The sequence below is a fragment of the Epinephelus lanceolatus genome, chromosome 6 (genome assembly GCF_041903045.1).
Source record: "Epinephelus lanceolatus isolate andai-2023 chromosome 6, ASM4190304v1, whole genome shotgun sequence".
Lineage (NCBI taxonomy): Eukaryota > Metazoa > Chordata > Actinopteri > Perciformes > Serranidae > Epinephelus > Epinephelus lanceolatus.
In genome coordinates, this window is record NC_135739.1 from 40,995,131 (window position 1) to 41,018,642 (window position 23,512).

At 42.0% G+C, this 23,512-nt stretch overlaps 1 protein-coding gene across 1 annotated transcript in view; it reads right to left on the bottom strand.

Moving 5' to 3' along the window:
• Positions 1-23,512, bottom strand: part of LOC117253819 (cadherin-2-like) — a 469,385-nt gene that overhangs the window by 203,510 nt on the left and 242,363 nt on the right. Inside the window, exons 3-4 of the mRNA XM_033621526.2 lie at positions 21,079-21,308; positions 6,980-7,153 (exon numbers count right to left, since the gene is read on the bottom strand). Of these exons, the coding sequence (XP_033477417.1) occupies positions 6,980-7,153; positions 21,079-21,308 (404 nt within the window). The remainder of the gene's footprint in view (positions 1-6,979; positions 7,154-21,078; positions 21,309-23,512) is intronic.

The following is a 23,512-nucleotide window of genomic DNA, read 5'->3' on the forward strand; positions in this document are numbered from 1 at the left end:
TTTCGCTCCTGCCAGGTTTTTTCTCCCTTCGCGCCACAACCCCTTGTGCCTCAGGCCCCCGCGGTTGCATGGGGGAGCGAGGGCCCGATCACAGCTGTTTGCAGCTTTACTTATTATTATTATTACGAACATGAAATCTCCAAATTCGCCCCTTTCCCAAATTGAAAAACTCACCAAATTTGGCAAATGCGTTTTGTCTGGCAAAAAATTTGATATTTTGGCAGTGTTGTATGTGTACGGGGCCAAATGGCGACATAGTGCCCCCCTAGAAAATTTCGTGCCTCGAGCCCAGCCTGTGACTTTGACCTACACACATGAAAATTGGAGGACTCATAGAACATGCCAAGATGCACAAAAAATCCTCTTGGACCCATGCCGTAAACCCAACAGGAAGTCGGCCATATTGATTTGAATTTTTGACATGAACGAACTCCTCCTAGGGATTTTGTCCGACTGACTTCAAATTTGGTACAGATCATCCTGAGGACATGCTGATCAAAAGTTATAAAAAGCTTTTTTCTGTGTCAAGGGCAGTGGCCACTAGGGCGTGACAAATTTTGCAGACTTTTCGTTTTCTCGCCATCGAATTTCGAACGGCTCTCACACCCACATACTTGATCTCAGCAGCTTCAAACTTGCTGGACATGATGATGGCTCCACCCCGAACGCCCCGATATGTTAATATCCCACCTTACTCATAGCGCCCCGCGGTGGTAACAGGACGTGACCAGTTTTTACTTTAACATGTACTGATGCCACAAACTTGACTGCATCAACTTCATTCCACTTCTAATGCATGCAGAATAAGTTGGTGAAGTTATCTTATGAACGCTGTGAAGCTACGTCTAATGGTGTCTGTGTGGCGGCGTGGCGACTATCGATCCCTCGCCACTAAATACGTTTGGCTTTTTGATGGCTTCATCTCCTCGTGAAAATTGATACACAGGTCAAGAATGGCGAGCTCTTACATCTGATAGGGGCGTCGCCCATGGGGGGGACAAAATGCTTCTATAGTGCCCCCTTAAAATTTTCAAAAACACCTCCCCTTAGGGGTTTTTGTCGAGTAGGAAGATGAAAATTTGTAGATATGTGTATGTTGCCCAGACGCACAAAAAAGTCTCTACCTCTTGAAGCTCATCGAGAGAATGCCAAGAGTGTGCAAAGCAGTAATCAGAGCAATGGGTGGCTATTTTGAAGAAACTAGAATATAAAACATGTTTTCAGTTATTTCACCTTTTTTTGTTAAGTACATAACTCCACATGTGTTCATTCATAGTTTTGATGCCTTCAGTGAGAATCTACAATGTAAATAGTCATGAAAATAAAGAAAACGCATTGAATGAGAAGGTGTGTCCAAACTTCTGGCCTGTACTGTAGATCATCCTGAGACAATGCTGATCAAAAGTTATTAAAAGCTTTCCTCTACGTCAAGGGGCGTGGCCGCTACGACGCCTCCCTCGGCACCAAATACATGTGGCTTTTTGATGGCTTCAGCGACCTCATATCCTCATGAAAATGGATACACAGGTCAAGAATGGTGAGCTCTTACATCTGACAGGGGTGTCTCCCATGGGGGGAACAATATGCCTCTATAGCGCTCCCTTGAAATTTTCAAAAACCCCTCTCCATAGGGTTTTTTTTGGCGTAGGAAGATGAAACGTCACACCACGTCAGGGTTAACTTACTCTGAGTTTTCACATAACCGCTTCAGTGATGCGTGCTGCTGGCCCCCCGCAGTGGCACGGGAGAGCGGGGGCCCAGTCACAGCTGCTTGCAGCTTTAATTCTTTAATATTCTTTCTCCCTCTAAAAGTACCATGAGCAAACGTGGAGAAATTGTCAGTTCATAATGGGTGTGTATTACACGGAATGCTGTGAGCTAGAGTGGAGAGGACTCTTAAAATCGTCTAAAACTTTTGTCTTTAACCCTATGGGCCCGAACGATGCATAGTGCGTCCAAATTCACACCCCTTCTTCTCTGTGGATTTTCTCCGTGACCGTGCATCATAGCGAGAAGCCACGCATTTCACGTGAAACAGTGGAACTGTAGCTTTCCCACAAGGCCAAGCGCTTGTCGGTAACCCAATGTTTTCACAGCGAAACAAATTGATAAATTTACAATAAAATGATGTATAACAGAGCTTTCATACAGCTTTACACACACATTACTCTTGGATGGATTACTCGTGAACGCAGGCTTGCACAGAAATGCCACACATATCACATGAAAGCGCAGGACTAGAGCTTTACAGTGATACCACACACATCATTGTGCTGTCATCCCATCATGCTATAAATCCAGATCAATTGTCTATTATTACTATTATTACTCTGTCCATTATACAGATCTTGTTATCAGTCACTTCATATAGTGAGGAATATCGTATCTTACCACGTCTTAGGCTTGCGTGTGTTTCTCCCTGTCTATTCACATTTGTAGTCCGGCTTTCAAGATGCAAATATCTCCATATTGTCTGGTTGACACATCAAACTTTGTATGACAAGACAAGCGCACTTCACCTTTGCGCACCCAGACAACTGCAGCCTAATTATGCATGGGTGACAGGGCAGTAGTCACCATATACATTGAGGGGGACACGTGCCTCCCCACCAATGCCCAAAATGTCCACCACAATATATAACTGAAATTAAAAAACAAATATTATCTTGGAGGACATCATTACACTTGGTTGACTAATTTGCTATTATCTTAGATGTAAATATTACATGTTTCTTTCAGATAAAACACATTTTTGACTTGTGAATGAGTCAATGGAATTTCTTGCAATAATGAAAAAATACTGGCAATCATGCCTGGCACAAACCACATGATTTGGACAGCTATGAAGTGACAGAATGTCCCAGCATCATGGTTCTTATATTGCCAGATTCCAGAGAGTCTCCCGTCTTCATATATGGCAGAATATGTCAACTTCCAACTTGCTATGGTGAGATACATGTAAAAATGTAAGAATTTAGGCATACAGATTTGTTTTTTTCATTGATACAAAAATGAATATAAAATACAGGCACATGGAAGGACATGGCATGATGGCAAATCTGGTTAGCCCAGATTGTCCTGAAAAAAAAAACAAAAACAAGAATGTGTATGTAGCCTTTATAATGACTGTGATATGAGCTTATAAGTATTTTTGCTGAGTGGCTCCAAAGCGAAGGGAGCGCCGATTTTTTTCTCATTAATTCCCATGTAAACTGAAAGGAGACATTTCTGGAAAACAACTTAGGTGCAACACATTTGTAACTCGCGCGTGTGACAAAAATGACATAAGCGTTCGGAACGAGTATATCTCTCTGATGATATCTTCAGATTGACGATTGGACCAACGGTTTGGGAATAGGAAGGACTACTTCGAGAAATTTTAAACCCATATTAAACAGCCTTTGCTGATCTGCTCTCTCATGAGCTCTCTGTGTGCCCCTCAGGTGTAGGCAAGTCATTAATTGCCATGACAACGGCTGCACACACAGACACACACACAGCCCTCTGTGTGTGCGTGTCTCACAATCTTTAAAGGACAGATTACAGCAGCAGAATCTTCATTTGAAACAGCATCTACACATTATATATCAGTGTTTTCCATCTCCCACATACTACTACAGTCTTTATTACTGATAATACTGTTGCCACTTTTGTAAATATGACTGTTAAATACATATTGTAACGTACTGTAATATAAAGTCCCTCTATTGCCAAAAATGACCTTGCGTACCCTTAACATTGCTTGTTTTCTCTACATTTCGACTCTTACGAATAATTTCCACTGTCTGCGTGAGCTGGAGGCAGAAATGGCCACGAGTGCGAGGTCCCGGCCAACGCTGCTCGCAGCTTTAATTCTTTATTATTCTTTCTCCCTCTAAAAGTACCATGAGCAAATGTGGAGAAATTGTCAGTTTATAATGGGTGTGTATTGCACGGAATGTTGTGAGCTAGAGTGGAGAGGGCTCTTAAAATTGTCTAAAACTTTTGTCTTTAACTGGCTGCTACAGCCACAATTTTCACTGTACAGACACAATTTATACCAAAAAACATAGGAAAATTTGTCCTGGTCACAGATGTTGACATAGAATCTCTCACACGTACACATTTTTGCTGAGTGGCTCCAAAGCGAAGGGAGCGCCGATTTTTTTCTCATTCACTCCCATGTAAACTGAGAGGAGACATTTCTGGAAAACAGCTGAGGTGCAACACATTTGTAACTCGCGTGTGTGATCACATTTTTGACTCCACATATATAAAAACTGACATATACGTTCATGAGAAGTGTATCTCTCTCACCATCACATTATTTTGATGATTAGATCAACGGTTTGGGAATGGGAAGAACTTGTTCCAGAAATTTTAAATCCTCTGTGTGTGCGTGTCTCACAATCTTTAAAGGACAGATTACAGCAGCAGAATCTTCATTTGACACAGCATCTACATATTATTAACCCCTGAAGTGCCAAAATGGGCTCTCTAGCGCCACCTAGGTACACTAAATTGGCCACTGCGGCCCATAGGAATGTCGTAACTCGCTCGTGTGATCACATTCTTGACTCCACATATATAAAAAATGCAATATGCGTTCGAGAGAAGAATCTCTCTCATCATCACATTACTTTGATGATTAGACCAACAGTTTGGGAATGGGAAGAACTTGTTCAGGAGTTAAATTTCCACTAAAAGAGGTCTCTTCTCTGTGTTCTATCTGTTTCTCTCTGCTCTTCTGCCAGGTGCACCTAGTTAATTACCATGGTAACCGCTGTCACACACAAACTCACAGAAACATGATGGTGTGTGTGTGTCAACATCTTACATGCAGACATGACAGGGGCAGAATCTCCATTTTAACCCTTTAGGTGCCAGAGTTTATTGAGGAAAATATTCCGTTTTCATTTCAACATTTCAAAAGGCTGTCGCTTGAAAGTGGTGAGAGATACAGGCATACTGTACATAAGAAAAGTATTCATCATGACCCAAACTTTGTGATGGGAGTAAATTAACTCATCTAATTTGCATATTGTGGGGTCACTAGGCAGCGGCCATGTTGGATTTCATAAATCTCAGTAAAACAACATTTTGAACATATTTACACAGTAGATTTCTTTTGTTTTGTGCTGTTTTTGTCATCTCATCCTCAAAAAAAAGGAGGGGAGTCTGATGGGAGTAAATTAACTCATCTAATTTGCATATTGTGGCGTCACTAGGCGGCAGCCATATTGGATTTCATCAATCTCAGTAAAACAGCATTTTGAACATATTTACACAGTAGATTTTTTTTTCAGCTCTTATAGATAATTCACACTGACCGCATAAGCTGGAGGCAGAAACGGGCACGAGTGCGAGGTCCCGCCAAACGGTGCTTGCAGCTTTACTTCTTTCTTTCTTTCTCCTGCCGTCTCTTTGAACCGCAATTTGACCCCCTAAACATGCTCAAAAACTCACCAAAATTGGCATGCATGTCAGGACTGGTGAAAAATTTTATAAAATGAAAAAAATAACCCCTAAAGTGCCAAAATGGGCTCTCTAGCGACACCTAGACACACTAAAATGGCCGCTGCGGGCAGTAGGAATGTCGTAGAAAGATCAAACCAAAACTGGTTTGTTCAACTCATCGAGACCTACATGTCACGTGCTGACACCCATGACCTAAACCCAACAGGAAGTGAGCTATTTGCCCTTTCAAAGTAAGATTTCGTCTCAAAAATGCTCTTTTTCAAACTTTTTTAAAAAACATCTTCTCCTACACCATTTATCGTATGGGCTTCAAACTCACAACCATGACAGATCAACCCCTGGGAAACAAATCTCCTGAACAACTCAAACAGTTCGGATTTTATGGGCTCCTAAAGGTGGCATTCCACAAAACCTCCTGATGATTTTTGCGCCACCTAGACACACTAAAATGGCTGCTGCGGCCCGTAGGAATGCTGTAGAAAGACCAAACCAAAACTCGCTTGTTTGTCTTATCAAGACCTACAAATCACACTCTGACACTCCTAACCTAAATCCAACAGGAAGTGAGCTATTTGCCCTTTCACAGTAAGATGTCATTTTTCAAAAATTCTCTTACTCAAAAAATATCCACTCCTACACTGTTTATCGTATCGACTTCAAACATGCACACATGACAGGCCAAGTCCTGCTAAACAGTACCTATGAACAACTTTGTCATTACTCGAACGGTTTGGATTTTATGCCCTGTTAAAGGTGACATGTTACAAAACCTCTTGACAATTGTTGCACCACCTAGACACACCAAAATGGTTGCTGCTGTCCGTAGGAATGTCGTAAAAAGATCAAACCAAAACAGGCTTGTTCGTCTCTTTGAGACCTACAAATCACTCATTGACACCCCTGACCTAAATCCAACAGGAAGTGAGCTATTTCCTCTGACAGTAACATGAGCAAATGTGGAGAAATTGTCTGCTGTGAGCTAGACATCGGAAATCCGCATTTTTGACAAACATAAACTATATAGCTGAGTTCAGGACGAGTGTATCTCTCTGCTGGTATGCTCACATTGACGATTGGACCCACGGTTTGGGTTTTAAAGGGAGGAGTTCAACACATTTCAAAGCCACCTCCATCTGCCTGCTCTCACACAGCTTCTCTCTCCCTCTCAGTGACGGACTCAGCAGGGGCATAGCAATCATTTCAGAAGTGAGGGGGACAAATTGTTCAGAGGTCTATTGAGTGATTTATCATCCTCTCGCATTCAATTGCATCTCTCCTTAGCAGCTAAAGAACCACATAACGACAAACAGCCACAGTGCAGCACCAGGAGATAGTTAGGACTGTATGTGTATGATATTTTATTGTTTGCTCTTTTATTAAGCACATTTTATTTCCCTTGGAACTCATGTACTGTGCTTATTTTTCTTCTTCCCTTGCTTTAGGGCTGAATAGTAATGGTAGATTGTGAAGAGTCCCCATAGCTACTGTAAGACAGACGTGCATTTGTGGATGTGTGTCTTACTCTGACAAGGTCCTCTGGGAACTGTCCTCGTGAGTTCTCAGGAACGTTGATAGGCGGGATGACCCAGTCCCTCTTCACCCGCCGCAGAGTGCCATCACCCCTGACAACCAAGCTGCGCAATGGAAACAAGATCTCTGGTACCCGCTGAGTCAGTGTTGCATCACTGGGTTTTACCTGCAGAGACAATAAACGAGCGTTGTGTACTGGGCTACACACACACACACACACACACACACAGCATGGCTGCGTGGCAGAGCCAGCCTGCTGGGCTGGGAAGGCTTGGTGATTCAGGGCATTTCTGACCTAATTTCAATGGCTTGGATTAATGTTCTCATTATAGTCCAGTGTGTGACTCCTATGTAATGTAGCAAAAGACACACAGAACAAAATAGAGTCAGACTGAAGTCTGGATTTCAAAAACTCTATTTTACATGCTGCAGGGCTGTACAGATGGTGAAAAAAATATGCAAAAAGTGCAAATGTTTAAATCCATGTTGGACTTTTGTTTGTTTTTTTTTGTTTTCAGTGTATTCTAAAAATTCTTTATACATTACTTCAATGATGAACAATATGAGATTTATTGTATTTTCGAAACACATAAAACATACACAACAACAACATACACGACAAATCATAAAACCTGCTCAAAATACCCATCCCTGTCTCCAAGGTCAGGGGTGAACTCCCCACGAGCAGTAGGTGAGATGCTGGAGGGCAGAATATATGAGAAGCTCTTCCTTTTCCTTATCCTCTGGGAACCCTGCAGTGTAGCTGCAACCAACCAACCAACCAACCAACCAACCAACCAATCAATCAATCAATGTATTTGTCACATAAAATTATATGACATACAATTTCAGTGAAGTGCAATGCTGTCAGTTCCCTCAGGAACAGGAGTACAGGAGTGGACATTCCTCAGTATTTGAAGGGATACTCAGAATTTCCTCAGGCGTCTCAGGTAGAACAGTCTCTGCAAATGACCCGTTGTTATTAGGCAGCATAGTTCCTTGGCTGCTTCTTTCCAAAGTCCACTATCATCTCCTCTGTTTAGCTGACATTCAGGAGTAGGTTGTTGTCCTGACAACAGTGGTTCAGGTCCTCTACTGGATGTTGCTGGTGAGTGTTGTGCTTTTATTACAGTTTGCGTTGTAAGCTTGTTGTTGACTGTCTAGTCAACCCTCTGTTAACGTACCTTTATGTTAGTTAGCTACCTAGCTAATGTTAATGTCAAGATATTGTTGTCACAGACACAAAACCCACGTACAGCACGTCAGTAGAGTAAGTGCTACAAGCTTCATGTGAATATGTGTTAGCTAGTCTCCAAGGTCATGTAGGTCATTCGGGATTAGAGCCAGATCATCCATGTAAGATATCTGTTCAGTGTTGCTGCTGTTATTTTTTCTGTTGTGACTCTTACTGCAAATAGCTTGTGAGCCAGAAATAAATACCTTTTTCCTTTCTTTTTTATATCATATCTGAAGATTAATCTTGTACTGATGAGTTGATGCTTTCTTCTGTTGCTCTGCTGTGTATATTTGAATTAAGAGTTTTATCTTTTTTTTTCCAATTCAGTTACATTTAATTACAATTCTTGTATAATAATGGTAAATTTAATATAAAATCTTCACTGCACTTATTCCATCATTGCAACAACAGAGTCATATCAGAATAATCACTTCTCTTTTTAACACAAACACTGTTTTCATTCATTAATGAATCACAATACTTTCTATCTTCTTTTTCTTGTGTATGTTGTTAAGCTATAGTGATTGAAATGCAACACTTCCTGCAAGACCTTTCACAACAAAAGCCTACCAGGGAAAAAAATGGATTGCCATTTGTATTTTCTGTGAGATGGTGGAAGTCTTTTAAAAGAAAAACACATATAATAAAGAGTGTGGGAAATTTGGGGTTGCAATAAGAGTTGCTTCCCAGAAATCTAATAAATAGAAAGTAGGAGAATTAAAATTATTTACTGAATGAAAACAATACCTCTGTTTATTAGAAATATACTAGTTGGTCACATTTTAGCCATTTTTAAGCATTTTTCTGTTGTTATAGCGCCACCCAGTTGCCAATTAGAGTTAAATTTCTCCAGTCACCTTGAGGCGTCCTGTTCTACATATCTACCAAGTTTAGTAAAAATCGATATGGCCTAGATAAGAAATTAGCTCTCTAGCGCCTCCATTTTGTTTGATCGAAACCCTTGAGATGTTATACACCTTTATGTGATGAGCCACGCCCTCCGCAACATTCATTGCCTTATAGAAGCTCAGTTTTAGTAAGTTTTCCAACTTTTTCCAAGAGGGAACTTTAGACATTGGTCCCTAGATTATGTTCACCGAGTTTCATGCAGATCGGTCAAACTTCCTAGGAAGAGATCGATTTTAAGTGTTTTTCAAAAAATTCAAAATGGCAGAAAATCTATGTTACCAGAAGCTGTGGGTTCTTGAGGCAGATTTGTTCCTCATAAGGAGAGGCATCTCTGTGCTAAGTTTCATGTCTGTACGACATACGGGGCATGAGATATGCCCATTCAAAGTTTGCAATTTCAATCGATTGCTATAGCGCCCCCCCTTTGGCCAGCTGATGTAATATTGCTTCATTGGCATCCTCCCATTACCCGCTACCACAGTGCCAAATTTCACATGGATTGACCAAGTCAGTGAGGAGAAAAACATGTAACAGACACACAGACACACCCACACACACACACACACACACACACACACAGAGTTTTCGTCATTATATAGTAAGATGTAAAGAATGACTTCAATGAATTAAAAAGGAAGCAGATCAGAAAATATCGAAGATTCAAACACTTAAAGACATTTATTTGGATTTGACATGACTAGTGCTACAGAAATCTATACTTGGTCACAGATACCCCAAAGTACCTGTCGGTATCTGATGAGACCAACATTTTTCTTATGCAGTGCGACATCTCCTTCACATAGAGTTGTACAGGTTGTTGATTGTGGCCTGTGGAATGTTGGCCCACTGCTCGTCAATTGCTGTGTGAAGTTGGTGGATACTAGCAGGAATTAGAATTTGCTGTTGTGCAGATCCAGAGCATCTCAAACCTCAGTATTCAGGCTATGCAAGAACTGGGATGTTTTCAGCTTTCAGGAATTGTGTACAGATCCCTGCAATGTGGGACCGTGCATTATTATGTTGCAACATGAGGTCATGGTGGCGGATGAATGGCATGACAGTGGGTCTCGTCACAGTATCTCTGCGCATTCAAACTGACATCAATAAAATCATTGTCTGCAGCTTATGTCAGCCAGTGCCCTGACCCCATCCCCACCATGGGGCACTCTATTCACAACACTGGCTTTAGCAAAGTGCTTACGCACAAGACGCCATACATGCTGTCTGCCATCTGCCTGGTATGGTGTAGACCAGGACTCATCTGTGAAGACACTTCTTCAAAGTGCCAGACACACTGTCGAAAGTGAGCAGTTTCCCACGCAAGTCAGTTACGACGACAAACTGCTGTCAGGTTAAGACTGTTGAGAACAACGGCCACATAGATGAGCTTCCCTAGGATGATTTCTGATGGTTTGTGCAAAAATCTATCCTACATTCCATGTCTCTGGGGTCAAGCCTGTGCAGGAAGGTTCCCTCGTCCCTGCCTCCAAACCTCCGCCTCCTCTGTGTCTCCTCGATGGTGGTCCCACTTACACACGCAAGTTGCTGTCAGCTTGTCATTGGAGTCACGGTTGGCAGTACCTGGTGGACTGGGAGGGCTACAGTCCTGAGGAGCGCTCTTGAGTTTCACGCCCACCACCCTGGTCAGCCTGGTCCGTCTAGAGCCATCCCTAGGAGGGGAAGTACTGACACGACTCTGTCAAGTTCCTGAGATTCAGTCAGTCCCCAGTGTTTCCAGCTTGACATCTTTCCCCACGTCCTGTGTCACATCTGTGTCTTGTTTCCCCTGATTACCTGTGTATATATCCCCAGTCTGTCTTCCCAGTTGCCAGTTCATTGTTTGTTCCCTTGTGTCACCTTCATTGCAGCGCTGTTTCTTCCATGAGTTTTCTTATGATTTTTGACCTCAGCCTGTTTTTGACTCTGTTTTTGCCTACACCCTTTTAGACTGTTCGCCAGATTTTTTGCCTTCCTGTGTATCAATTCGGACTGTAATAAATACTTTTTACTGATCTGCCCTGGTGAGAGTCTGCGTCTTTGAGTCCTTGCCTCTGTGTACTCAGTTCCTGTCACTGTATATTTTAGAACAATTTGAGAATTGCTGAATATTTTGCATTTCAAAGAATCTGGTGGCCATGTCAAGGACCGAGGCTTTTGTAACTAGGTGTTGTTTAAAATGAGCATCTCTGATCTGTCAAGCAAAGACTGATTGTCCTGACATTTGGAGCTTGGTGGGCTATAAATATGATGCCTGTTTGTCTTACTCTTCAGTTTAATTTGATAACAACCCTGGTCCTACCTTTCAGTTGAAGGGTACATTGCTGACACTGCTCCCCTGGCAAATGACTGGCTGCTATGCACCATGGCTGCTTCTCATGCGTTTTCCTTATGAAGGATTGTTGAGAGCTTCACTCTCAGTGATTCTCCTTCTCACTGACTGCAGCCAGCAATGTTGATAGCAGCAAAAGCATATGACAGCCGGCTGTTTCTGGGCTGTGTTTAGAAGAACCGCCAATCAGGGCCAGTGTCTTGTCTAAATACATGCAGAGGGCATTATTATCACTGTTGTATATGAAACAAACTAACAGATGGCTATTTGACTCACTTTGTCTCTGCAATCAGCACTTGGCCAACCTCGGATGCCTGCTGGGCTGGAAAAGCTATCTTTTATATCATCCAACATTACTGAAGCCTTGATATGCAATGACTCAGGGACAGCAGATCTGTGTTCACTGTATATTTACTTAGAGACAGTGAGAGCTGCATACTTTGGAATTAATACATAGAACAAATACATTAATGACCAAATTAGGACTTAAACTACAATTTATATTCATCACTGCTTAATTCATCATTTATATTTTTCAATAATCTATTTGTCATTAATCATCTTATAGAATATCAACAAGTGACAAAATATCCATCACAAGTGTCCTAAATTCAAGGTCACATCATTAATGATATTTACTCTGGCCAACAGTTCAAGGTACTCAGTGAAAACAATGTCTGGTGTGCTCATAGCGGCAGAGTTAAAGGGCCAGTGTGTAATATTTGGCATGGTTTATTGTCAATCTGAATCTGAATCTGAATATTCTACCCATTAATATGTTTATACAAGTGTATGATCGCTATAAAATAAAATTCGTTTGGTTTTCGTAGCCTTATAATTATGCTTTTATATATATATATATATCAAGGGCCTTGCTTTAGAGAGGTTGCCATCTTGCGCCACCATGTATGTACGGCAGACAGAGCAGACAATCCAGCCAGCCAGAGAACGCGTTTCGTTTGTATAAATGAACCAACGAAGACAGCGGAAGGAAAGAAGAAGGAGGAAGAAACAGCAGAGAGTGTTAGTAGTTCGTCGATAGAGAGTAGTGAAAAGTTTTTTTAGTTATAAAGTTTGTGAATGGACCATATTTACCACGCAACAGGAGAGAATGAACCCGAACCATCATCTGCGAGGAAAAGAAGACGCAACTTCACTCCTTGTGATGCACTCTCTGCGGCACTTTTCCTCCTGGTGATATATCTCCCAACGATGGTAGCAGTAGCACTGAATCCCATTCTGTGCATTCAGCCTCTCTTCTCACCCGCTCAGCATCAAACACATGGAGTTCCTCATCTGTACACTCCGGCTCAAACAGGTATGGCTCTGGGTCTGTGTCCGCTACAAGAAACTCTTCAAAATCGCGTTCAAAGTCGTCCATTGCAGCTACTATAGTCCGGAGATATTGCTAGGCTAAGTAAACAGCTGAGCACTGTTTACCGGCTACGCTGTCAGTCAGTGTGCGGGCTGGAGATTGGCGTAGCAGAGAGGGGAGGGGGGTCCCCACTTAGGATGGCAAACGAGTATGTGTGTAAAGTTATTAAGTGTGTCTGTTACGCTAGAAGAGTCAGAGTTTGGGACGGAGTGGAGTGTTACCAGAGTTTCTGGAGTGCTCAAATAAACGGGCCTTTTTCCCGAACGCTCCTCTGGTCTCCTGCTCGTGAGGGATTCATTACAATATCGTGACATGGCTTAGATTTCTAAATAAACATTCATCTCGTCGCTAGATAGACCTACTCCTGAAAAAGTCGTGCGCAAGGCTTTTTGTCCCTATGAGGCCACCGTCATTTACCCGACCGGGGGGGGGTGAGCAAGTGAGCCCTGCAATCTAGAATTTGACCACTGATGTCACTGTTTTCAACGGTTTTCCACCCATTTTACACACTGGGCCTTTAAGGACAATGATACAGTTTTATTATGGTGCTGCTCTTCTTTAACCAGTCCATTTTCTCCCTCATTGCATGCACATATATATCACGAGAGCCCGCCTTGCCAGTTCAAACTGGCTTATCAGGTCAGCACTGTAGAATGGAGGGCAGACAAGGTTGACAACAAATATACAGTGATTTTCTTAGTTTGCTTATACCAACAAAGCCTCATGTCATTCTTCAATATGTAATTATAAATGCTATACTTATCTTAATTAGCTGTTGTTGGGATTCACAGGACCACAGATGATTTATCATTTGGTAAAATCATAACTGGACATTTAAAAGCTTTTTCCTCTGCATGCTCTTTCTTCTCCAAACAAAGACAGATAGGAGACACCCATCTCCACAGGAGGTCTCACCTCACACCTCAGTGAGACTAAAGTCCCAAAACTTGATTGGACCTTTACAGTGACATGTGACTCTGATGTCACAGGCATCTGTAGATTTTTGCTTCCTTCCAACAGATTCCTTTGTCTTCTTGCCCCAGCTGTTGAACAGCTCCCACCTCTTTCCGGTTGGGCCTGGAACAGGCTCCTAGCCCCAAACCACTAAAGGGAGGGCAACTGATCACAGACTCTCCTGCAAACACAAGGTTTGCAACTGGCTTTCCAGCAACAAGGAACTAAGTGAGTTAGCACCCAGCGTCTAACTCTGCAAGGACCCCGAGCGACCAGCTTCCTCAGATCAGAACCTTTGGAACAAAGGACCCAAGAAAGACTGCAGCTGGAACCATCTTCCCAGCCTTCTTCTGCCGGCTAACAAAGCAGCACCACCAAGTGACTCTTTCCCCCATCCATTCAAGGATCGGTAATGAAACAACTGGGCATAGCTTATCACAGCTTTACAGGCTAAGCAAGACTGTTTAACTTGTTGTATGTGATTTAATGCTGTTTACTGAGTATTGTTGTGATAGATTGCAGTCAGGTCATTGTTTAGTTGGCTTCGCCACAGCTAAGTGCTTAGTTTGCTAATACTGTTCACAGACAGATTCTTGCATGCAACTAAACAATCTCTGCACTAATTCAGACCATTTGCAACACACGTCACATTGACATAGACTCATTAACAAATAGGCTTTCAACAGAGCTACATCCAAACAAGCATCTCAACGTTCCCGCTTCTTTTCCTTTGTCTTTGTCCTGACCACACGGTCAGACAGACACCTCCCCCGACCGGAAGCCAGCCTTGATTCGGCCATTTTGGTAGTTCTCTGTTGTCAGCCATTTTGTTTTGTAGGCCAAACGGCTACTTGATCACCACACCCGCCTTTGTCTTTCTTTCTCTTCTTTCTCTCTCACACACACACAACACACATATACACACCAAGCTTGTATATAGTTAGTTGGAATTTGTGTGTTTTGGTTTGCTTTGCTAATTTGTGAATAAATAGAATTCTTTGGAATCATGCCTGCTGTCTGATTAATGTTGCACAAGGGTGAATGAATAGTCAACCTCTGCTGCGTCAAGAACTCCGAAATCCTTCAGGCGTTACTGTTAATTCTGGTTGTTGTCATTAATTTAATTATTAATCAAACTCCAAATTAATAGTTTAGTGTATTTTATGAGACTGGTATCTTTAACTGGCCATCATTTTTCCCTTTACGGGAATGGTGCCCCACGAGGTGATTTAATGTTAATTAAGTCACATTATTTAACATAATTATTAATTATTATAATTATTAATTATTTCCGATAGCCAATTTAACCCCAACATATTTGGTACCTCCGTGTGAAGCCTAGTGTGTTGACCCCAACATTTAAAAAAATATATATATATTTTTATTTATATATATATTCATTTATATTTATTTTACACAGAAAAATGTTTCGCAGCGTGCTCCATTGTAATTAATAAATAATAGAAAAAGCCTTGTGCTAAGAAATACTACAACAGGGTTGTCAAATTCATTTTAGTTCCCTGGCCTCATACAGCCCAATTTGATCTCAAGTAAGCCAGACCCTGACCAGTAAAACCACTGCTTAATAACCTATAAATAACAATACCTCCAAATGTTTCCCTTTCTTGTAGTGTAAAGAAGTACAAATTTATATTCTGAAACATTCGTCCATCTAATCTACTACTCTACTCGACTACGAATCTACAGATGAAGTTCAATCTCACACAGGCTTCGCCCTCTACTGGATTCTATGGGCAACACTCTCTTCCAATCACAAGCTCACTGAATTTTACACAAACATATCTGGCCAATCTGGGCATGCCTACCTGAATACCTGCAGACCCCACAGCATATAATTAAGCAATACCACATGAGAGGGAGTGATGTTATACTCGTATATCATCACGGCTGTGATTCGGTCATAGGCATGAGGCCACAGAAATAGATAATTTAAGCATTTTATTTGTCTTCCGCCAACAAAAATAGTTCCCTCAGGACTCCGCTGTCACCGTTGCTATGTAACGCAAACATGGTGCGCCAGGCACTTACTCTTTATACACATTTATCTGCACATTTCCATCAACCTGGATGTGTGCTCAGATGGATTCAGCTTCTCCTCTCCCTCATCTTCCTCTGATGACCATTCATAGTTCAATTCAAAACTTATTTTAAGAAATAAATCCATATTTTTGGCTATTTTACAGTGGATGAATTAATTAGCCTACAACGCAACTGCTGACCTAACTGACACTAAACCGTCAGTTTTGATTTGATTGTTGATTGCAATCAGCTGTAAGGCGGAGTGATACATACACAGTGAAATAACCTGATGTTGTACTCCAATATCATCACGGTTTTACTGTCTCTCGACCAATCAGATCGCAGGGCCGGAACTCACTGTTGTATAAAGCAAAATATATCATCATATAACATCCTGTTCTGTTCAGCGATGGCAACCTGCCCACCAATTATTTTTTTATTTCATTTTTTAAAATTTTATATGCTTTATTAATCCCACTGAGGGGACATTCAATTTTTTCACTCCGTTGTCATTAACACACAGGTCTGAAATACACACACATGCACTAACAGGACCTATACATGCACAAAGTGGAGAGATATCAGAGTGAGGGGGCTGCCATGGACAGGCGCCCCGAGTGGTTTGGAGGTTTGGTGCCTTGCTCAAGGGCACCTCGACAGTGCTCAGGAGGTGCATTCACTGGCCCAGATGGCCAGCCTACGAGGCATGCAGTGGTGGGATCACTGCAAATGCAACGACGTGATGCTTCGCTGAGGCAATAGCTTTGTTTGTAGATGATGATAATATCACATGGTGTCTGGTACATCAGCAGCTGTCCACCACTGACATCTCTCCACCAGGCCTTCCTTCTGCTGATGACAGGCTGTTTTGGGCTCCTTCAGTGCGTCTCCCACAAAGACAGCTTCAACTGGAAAGCACGTATGCTGTCATAATCAGTGTTGCCACAGTTATTTTGAAAAAGTAATCTGATTACTGATTACTCATTGAAAAAGTAATCTGGTTAGTCTTATGATTACTTGATTTTATAAGTAACTAAGTTAGATTACTTGTTACTTAATTAGTTACTTTTGGCTGCTGGCACCGCTGCCTCAACATAAAAATGACAACCAGTTTTGCTTATGTTTGTTAATGTTTTTATGAAAAATGCAATAAAATAAAGCCTGTCTTTCTTGACCTCACTTAACATAAACATTACTTTTTGTAAAATAAATAAATAAAATAAAGCCAGTCTTTCTTGACCTCACTTAACAAAAACACTTCTTTTCGTAAAATAAATAAATAAAATGAAACCAGTCTTTCTTGACCTCACTTAAAGCTATAGTTGGTAATGTTGGAGAGCTAGCAAGATTTGAAAGCGGCACCTCCTCTAAGCTCCACCCCCTCCTCCCCCTCCCGTCAGTGCTCCGTCCAAAGCCACGGCCCCACAAGCTTAAACCGCATCCTGCAGTAGGAGTCAGACTCAGCAGGGCAGAGGAGAGCCGAGTAAAATAACAAATCCCCCCGAAGCAAACAAATAATTACCTGTCCAACAGAAAGACAGCAATCTCTGCATCACTTTTCAGGCCCTTCATCTCCCTCAGTTGTCTCCACCGTTTAAAAGCTGCACCGATGTTGGTGTCAGGACGAGACATGAAGGCATCTGATTGGTTCTTTCCATTCGCACCGAATGGCAGGGATTGGTCAGAGTTTTTACAGGCCTGCAGCTGCCACAGAGGTCGGATTTTTTTCATTCCTTTTTCTAAACACATTATGTATTGACTACTCTCAGGATGGGAGGACCATTTCACCCAGTATAACAAGAAGTGTTTCTGAACAGGATTACCAACTATAGCTTTAACAAAAACACTTCTTTTTGTAAAATAAATACAATAAAGCCAGTCTTTTTTGACCTACAAAGCCTATTTAACAGTAAGTGTAACAATGAACCAAGTCTCACGCGACTTTCCTTTAACCTGTAAACTTTGTTTAGGCCTGCCCTCAACATATTCAGATATGATCCTAGTGTTCTGAGTGACACAGTGGAGAGGGGCGAGTAAACCAGTGGTTGTATTTCATTAACAGAAGCTTCTCAGACCTCTTGTCAAAGTCTGTTCCTTCTAGGCGTGAGCACCAAACCACAGAGACTAAAAAGCCACTCCACAGGAGCGCTAGATGGGGTTGGAGTGTTATACTTTAAGAAAATGTTATTTATATTTGAAAACTGATCCAAAATATGAAGCTCATGCCCTGACCTAAGGTCTCTTCTGGCTCTGTCCCAAAAGCAGAAAAGTCCATATCACCTTGGCTGGCAGACATGGTGGGCACATTGGCAGGGCTCTGTGGTGCTGCTGGTGCAGAGGCAGTTGTGCAACACTCTGATGTCAGAAGCTCAGCCATCGGAGTTTGAATTTTGGACAACTGCAAGAAGGGCATCTTTGTTGTCCAGCACACCAGAAAAACGAGTCTAGATAGCCTGAAAAATATAATTTGATATGTTTTATTATTATCTAGTTGAAGCCTATAAGGCCTTCTATTTATTTTGTCATACAATTATTTGCAAACCATGACATATGTGGGATTAATATTATGGATTTAATTTTTCTGGTTATTTACTGACCTTTTTATTTGTTTTAATCTTCTTTTGCAGTAATAATGAATATTTTTGACAGCTATTATTTTTACCACAGCGCAGTGGGCCAGCTGTGGTCTTTATTTTGTGCTACTGACAACCTACATACTGCAGTATGGTATGACTCTGTTCCATATTCACGATTAGTGCAATACAAAAAAATGATGTAATTAGCTTAAAATGGAACATACCTGCACTATGGCATCTGGAAGACCTGTAGTCATCTTAGAGAGGGTGTCTTTCACAGCCAAGGTCTTCTGCATGAGAACCTCAAGTGTGGATAGTAAAGTCCCATAAGGACAGTCACCTTGAAGCATGTCCAGTGCTACAGTCAGAGGCTTCATGGTGGTGCAGTATTCATGCAGGAACTCCACCAGAGATGAAAACTCATAATTATACCATTCTCATATGGTTCTAAGGTTCTATGGTTCTCCTGTCCTGTCTGTCTGTCTTCCCCACGTGGAGGCCTCCAACAGACGTAACCGCTCACGTAACATCCCCCCCCCACACCCTCCACCCCTGAGTCTGTGAGACAAGAAATATGCTAGAAACAGGGACGCTTGTGGATATAAACTAGTAACAGGGACGCTTGTGGATATAAACTAGTAACCTGAGATGACCATGGTTTCGCCTGGAGCTGTCCCGAAGGGAAGATGCCGGCAGCGCTGTGACAGGATGCAGAAGCTGGGGAAGCGCAGAGGGGTTAGCTCTATGCTAACAGCTAACCCCATCAAACCAGCTGTTCCCAGCAGCCTTCTGGCGAACGTCCGCTCGCTGGACACGAAATGGATTACATCCAACAACGGAGATCCACTCACTGAGGAGTGAGGGACTGTTGCGTCCTTGTGTTCACTGAGACATGGATGAATGGTAACATATAAGATGCCAGTGTTGAGCTAAGGAGGCTAACGCTACATAGAGCAGACAGGGAGGCAACATCATCTAGTAAGCTCCATGGTATATACACAAATAATTCATGGTGCTGTGATGTGAAGAGGATCTCCCAGTTCTGCTCTCAGGATGTGGCGTTTCTGACGGTGAAATGTCAACCCTTTTCATCTTAATATTGCACTATATGTTCTTTCTTATATGTTGCACAAATTGTTTTTAAATGTTTTGTTTCTTTTTGCTTGGGGTATGTGAAATGTCAGTTTGTTTTTTTGTGCTGCGCATAAAAATGACAAAGAAGTTCAGTTCAGTTCATAATGTTATATATGACAACACAGCATCCAGTTGCTAATGGTTAACGTTAGCCTACTGTAGCATAGCCTCTGAAACATTAACGTTATCTTCCTTGTGTGTTTCCACTTACTAGTAACATTAACGCTACTATCTAACGTTAGCACTGTAACCTTATTCTAAAACCCATCAGTCATCACTGACTCCGGTTGAGTTTTAAAACTCCGGGGTTGCATTTGTAACGTTACACTCGCCCGCCTTTTCCGTGTATCTAACGTTACCATGCCGACGCCTACGTCTATCATAGATGTAATGAGGACGTAATGTGGGAGGGGGAAGTAGGCCTTTGGAGGGAAGTGGAGTTGCAGGAGGAGGAGGATGGGACTTTGGAGGGAGGCGGGAGTTGTGGATGTTCAAAGTTTTTCTAAGTGCTGTGTGAAATGCAAGAAAGGTAAGAGCTGCTTTAATAAAGACGTTTTCCAGCTGCGGCTCCTACATTAGAAGTAATGCTATCTCCTGAGCCACATCCATCCCCAACACTTTTTTTACTCTCCCCCAGTAGGACCGGACGCCAGCTGCTATTAGCCCTCTCCTCACACAACAGTGAGATCACAGAGCCCATTTTTCAAACAGTCATTGGATTGTTCTTGTATTCTTCATTAATTTAAATTTGTAGCTGTTAGTCTGGAGCCCTGCTTTTTACCTTGTGTAAAATTGATGTGACACAACAGAAAAACACTGCCATCTGTGAATGTCATCTATTTGCTGATAGGCTGATGGCAAGGCGAATATCAGCCAATACCAATGTTCAGCCAATAAAACAGTGCATTCCTACTTTTCACACTTTGTAAAGTCATCCAGTGGGCTAATTTGGGCTTGCGCTCGCAGGCTTTTATGTCTTTGATGTATTCTACATGTAGACACTGAAACTGTAGTGAAAGGTGTAATGTTGCTGGTATGATATCAGTATGACTATCAACAGGTCATATTCACTGCATGTTTTTGCTGTGAACTGTGCACGAAACAGAGGAAAAAAAGACGACACACCTAATCTGTAGAGGAGCTGCAACCAAACCGCAGCCAAGCTACGCTGCTCACGCACACTGTGGCAGCTCTTGCCTGTTAACATGGCTGCTGAAATGAAAAGCAAGATGTTATTTGAAACATATGTGTTGCTCTGGTAGGCAGTGTGGCCTGTACTGATATTTTTGTTTGAGTGTTTTTTAAGAGTCAAAATTGTTAAGTCTCTGTAACAGGTTAGCAGGCTAAGAGCAATCCCATAATGCATTTTACCACATGTATTTCTGTGAATCCTAATGAAGTACATGGGTCATGTGTCTTGAAAACAATGGCACATTACAGACTCTGGCCCAGACGGCCAGTAAACTTGCCCAGCATAAAATTTTACTGGCCACGGGTCATCAGTTATGTCAGATCTCTACTTTTACTGCTGATTTACCTGTTCAGGTCTTGTGCTGTTGCCATTTGGATGGACGTGGAGATGCACTCTGGTCTTCCAGACCTGTTTGGACTGTGGGTCTCGAGCATAGACCCTCTCCACAGATTTTCCTTTTCCCACCAGGCTGAGGCGGCGCAGGGTGTAGACCACACCATCCTCACTCACTCTTAAGTCAGACGAATCTCCAACCTCGAACCACACCTTACCTCTACCGCAGTCAATGAAGCTCACTGAGGGAGAAAGACAGAGACAGATGTCGGACTCAGTAGAAAAACCCATCAATCATCTGCGTGATATTCTGTGTGCTCTAATGTCTTTATTCAGCCATCTCACAGGGTGTTCAACTTTTACATCCCTTCTAAACCATATATATACACATGTTGTCATTTATTTTGCTTGTTAAGATTTAACACAGATCCTACACATGTCAGGGTAATTTCCAGAAAGTTACTAGATGACACACAACTTTACATAACAGTGTCACCAGATGACTACAGTCCCCTATATCTACTAAATAAGTGCATTGACGAAATCAATACGTGGATGTGCCAGAATTTTCTACAACTAAACACAGAAAAAACTGAGATAGTTGTTTTTGGCCCCAAAGAACAAAGATCAATAGTCAGTGCTCACCTTGACGTCATGACACTAAAACCTACAAATCAAGCCAGAAATCTTGGTGCAGTTCTGGATTCAGACCTAAATTTCAATAGTCACATTAAGACAATTACTAAATCAGCCTACTACCACCTTAAAAACATAGCAAGAATAAAAGAATTTCTGTCAAAACAAGATACAGAAAAACTGGCTCATTCTTTCATTTTCAGCAGGCTGGACTATTGTCAATCAATCAATCAATTTTATTTATAAAGCCCAATATCACAAATCACAATTTGCCTCACAGGGCTTTACAGCATACAACATCCCTCTGTCCTTATGACCCTCGCAGCGGATAAGGAAAAACTCCCCCAAAAAAACCCTTTAACGGGGAAAAAAACAGTAGAAACCTCAGGAAGAGCAACTGAGGAGGGATCCCTCTTCCAGGACGGACAGACGTGCAATAGATGTTGTACAGAACAGATCAGCATAATAAATTATCAGTAATCTGTATGACACAATGAGACAGAGAGAGAGACAGAGAGAGAGAGAGAGAGAGAGAGAGAGAGAGATGCAGGTAATAACAGTAGCTTACAACAACATAATTGAAAGTAATAATATTATAGTTATAGTTCTGGCTACTGTGGTACAATATGTTGAAAGTATGTATTAATATCTGGCAGTATACATGTGTGACAATAGTCATATGTGTATAATAACAGTAGAAGTATGACTAATGACTAATGATGGCAGCAGCAGCAGGAGGCATCTGGCAGGACCACGGCAGCAGCACAGCCACACACGTCACGCTGTCCAGGCACCGCTGCGATATGAGTTAATCTGAGAGACAGTGGAGCACAAAGGCTCCGGAGAAGAAGCCGAGTTAGTGACATCCAGAATGGCCGAGTTAGCAAGATGCAGTAATAGAATACGAGACAGAGAGGGAGAGAGAGAGAAGGAGAGAAGGTGCCCGGGGTATTATAGGGGGGTCCTCCGGCAGACTAGGCCTAAGTCAGCCTAACTAGGGGCTGGTACAGGGCAAGCCTGAGCCAGCCCTAACTAGCTTATAAGCTTATAAGCCTAACTAATAAGCTTTATCAAAGAGGAAAGTCTTAAGTCTAGTCTTAAATGTGGAGACGGTGTCTGTCTCCCGGACCGTAACAGGAAGATGATTCCACAGGAGCGGAGCCTGATAGCTGAAGGCTCTAGCTCCTGATCTACTTTTGGAGACTTTAGGGACCACGAGTAACCCTGCGTTCTCAGAGCGCAGTGTTCTGGTGGGATAATATGGCACTATGAGCTCGCTAAGATATGACGGAGCTTGACCATTTAGAGCTTTATAAGTTAACAGTAGGATTTTAAATTCAATTCTGGATTTTACAGGGAGCCAGTGCAGAGAAGCTAAAACAGGAGAAATATGATCTCGTTTCTTAGTTCCTGTTAGTACATGTGCTGCTGCATTCTGAATTAGCTGGAGAGTTTTTAAGGACTTACTAGAGCTACCTGATAATAGAGAGTTACAGTAATCCAGCCTAGAGGTAACAAAAGTGTGGACCAATTTTTCTGCATCTTTTCGGGTCAGGATAGGCCTAATTTTCGCAATATTACGCAAATGAAAAAATGCAGTCCGTGAGGTTTGTTTTAAATGAGAATTAAAAGACAAATCTTGATCAATATTACTCCGAGGTTTCTTACGGTAGTGCTAGAGGCCAGAGCAATGCCATCTAGAGAAACTATGTCATCAGATAAAGAGTCTCTGAGTTGTTTGGGGCCAAGAACAATAACTTCAGTTTTGTCTGAATTTAACATCAGGAAATTGGTGCTCATCCAAGTTTTT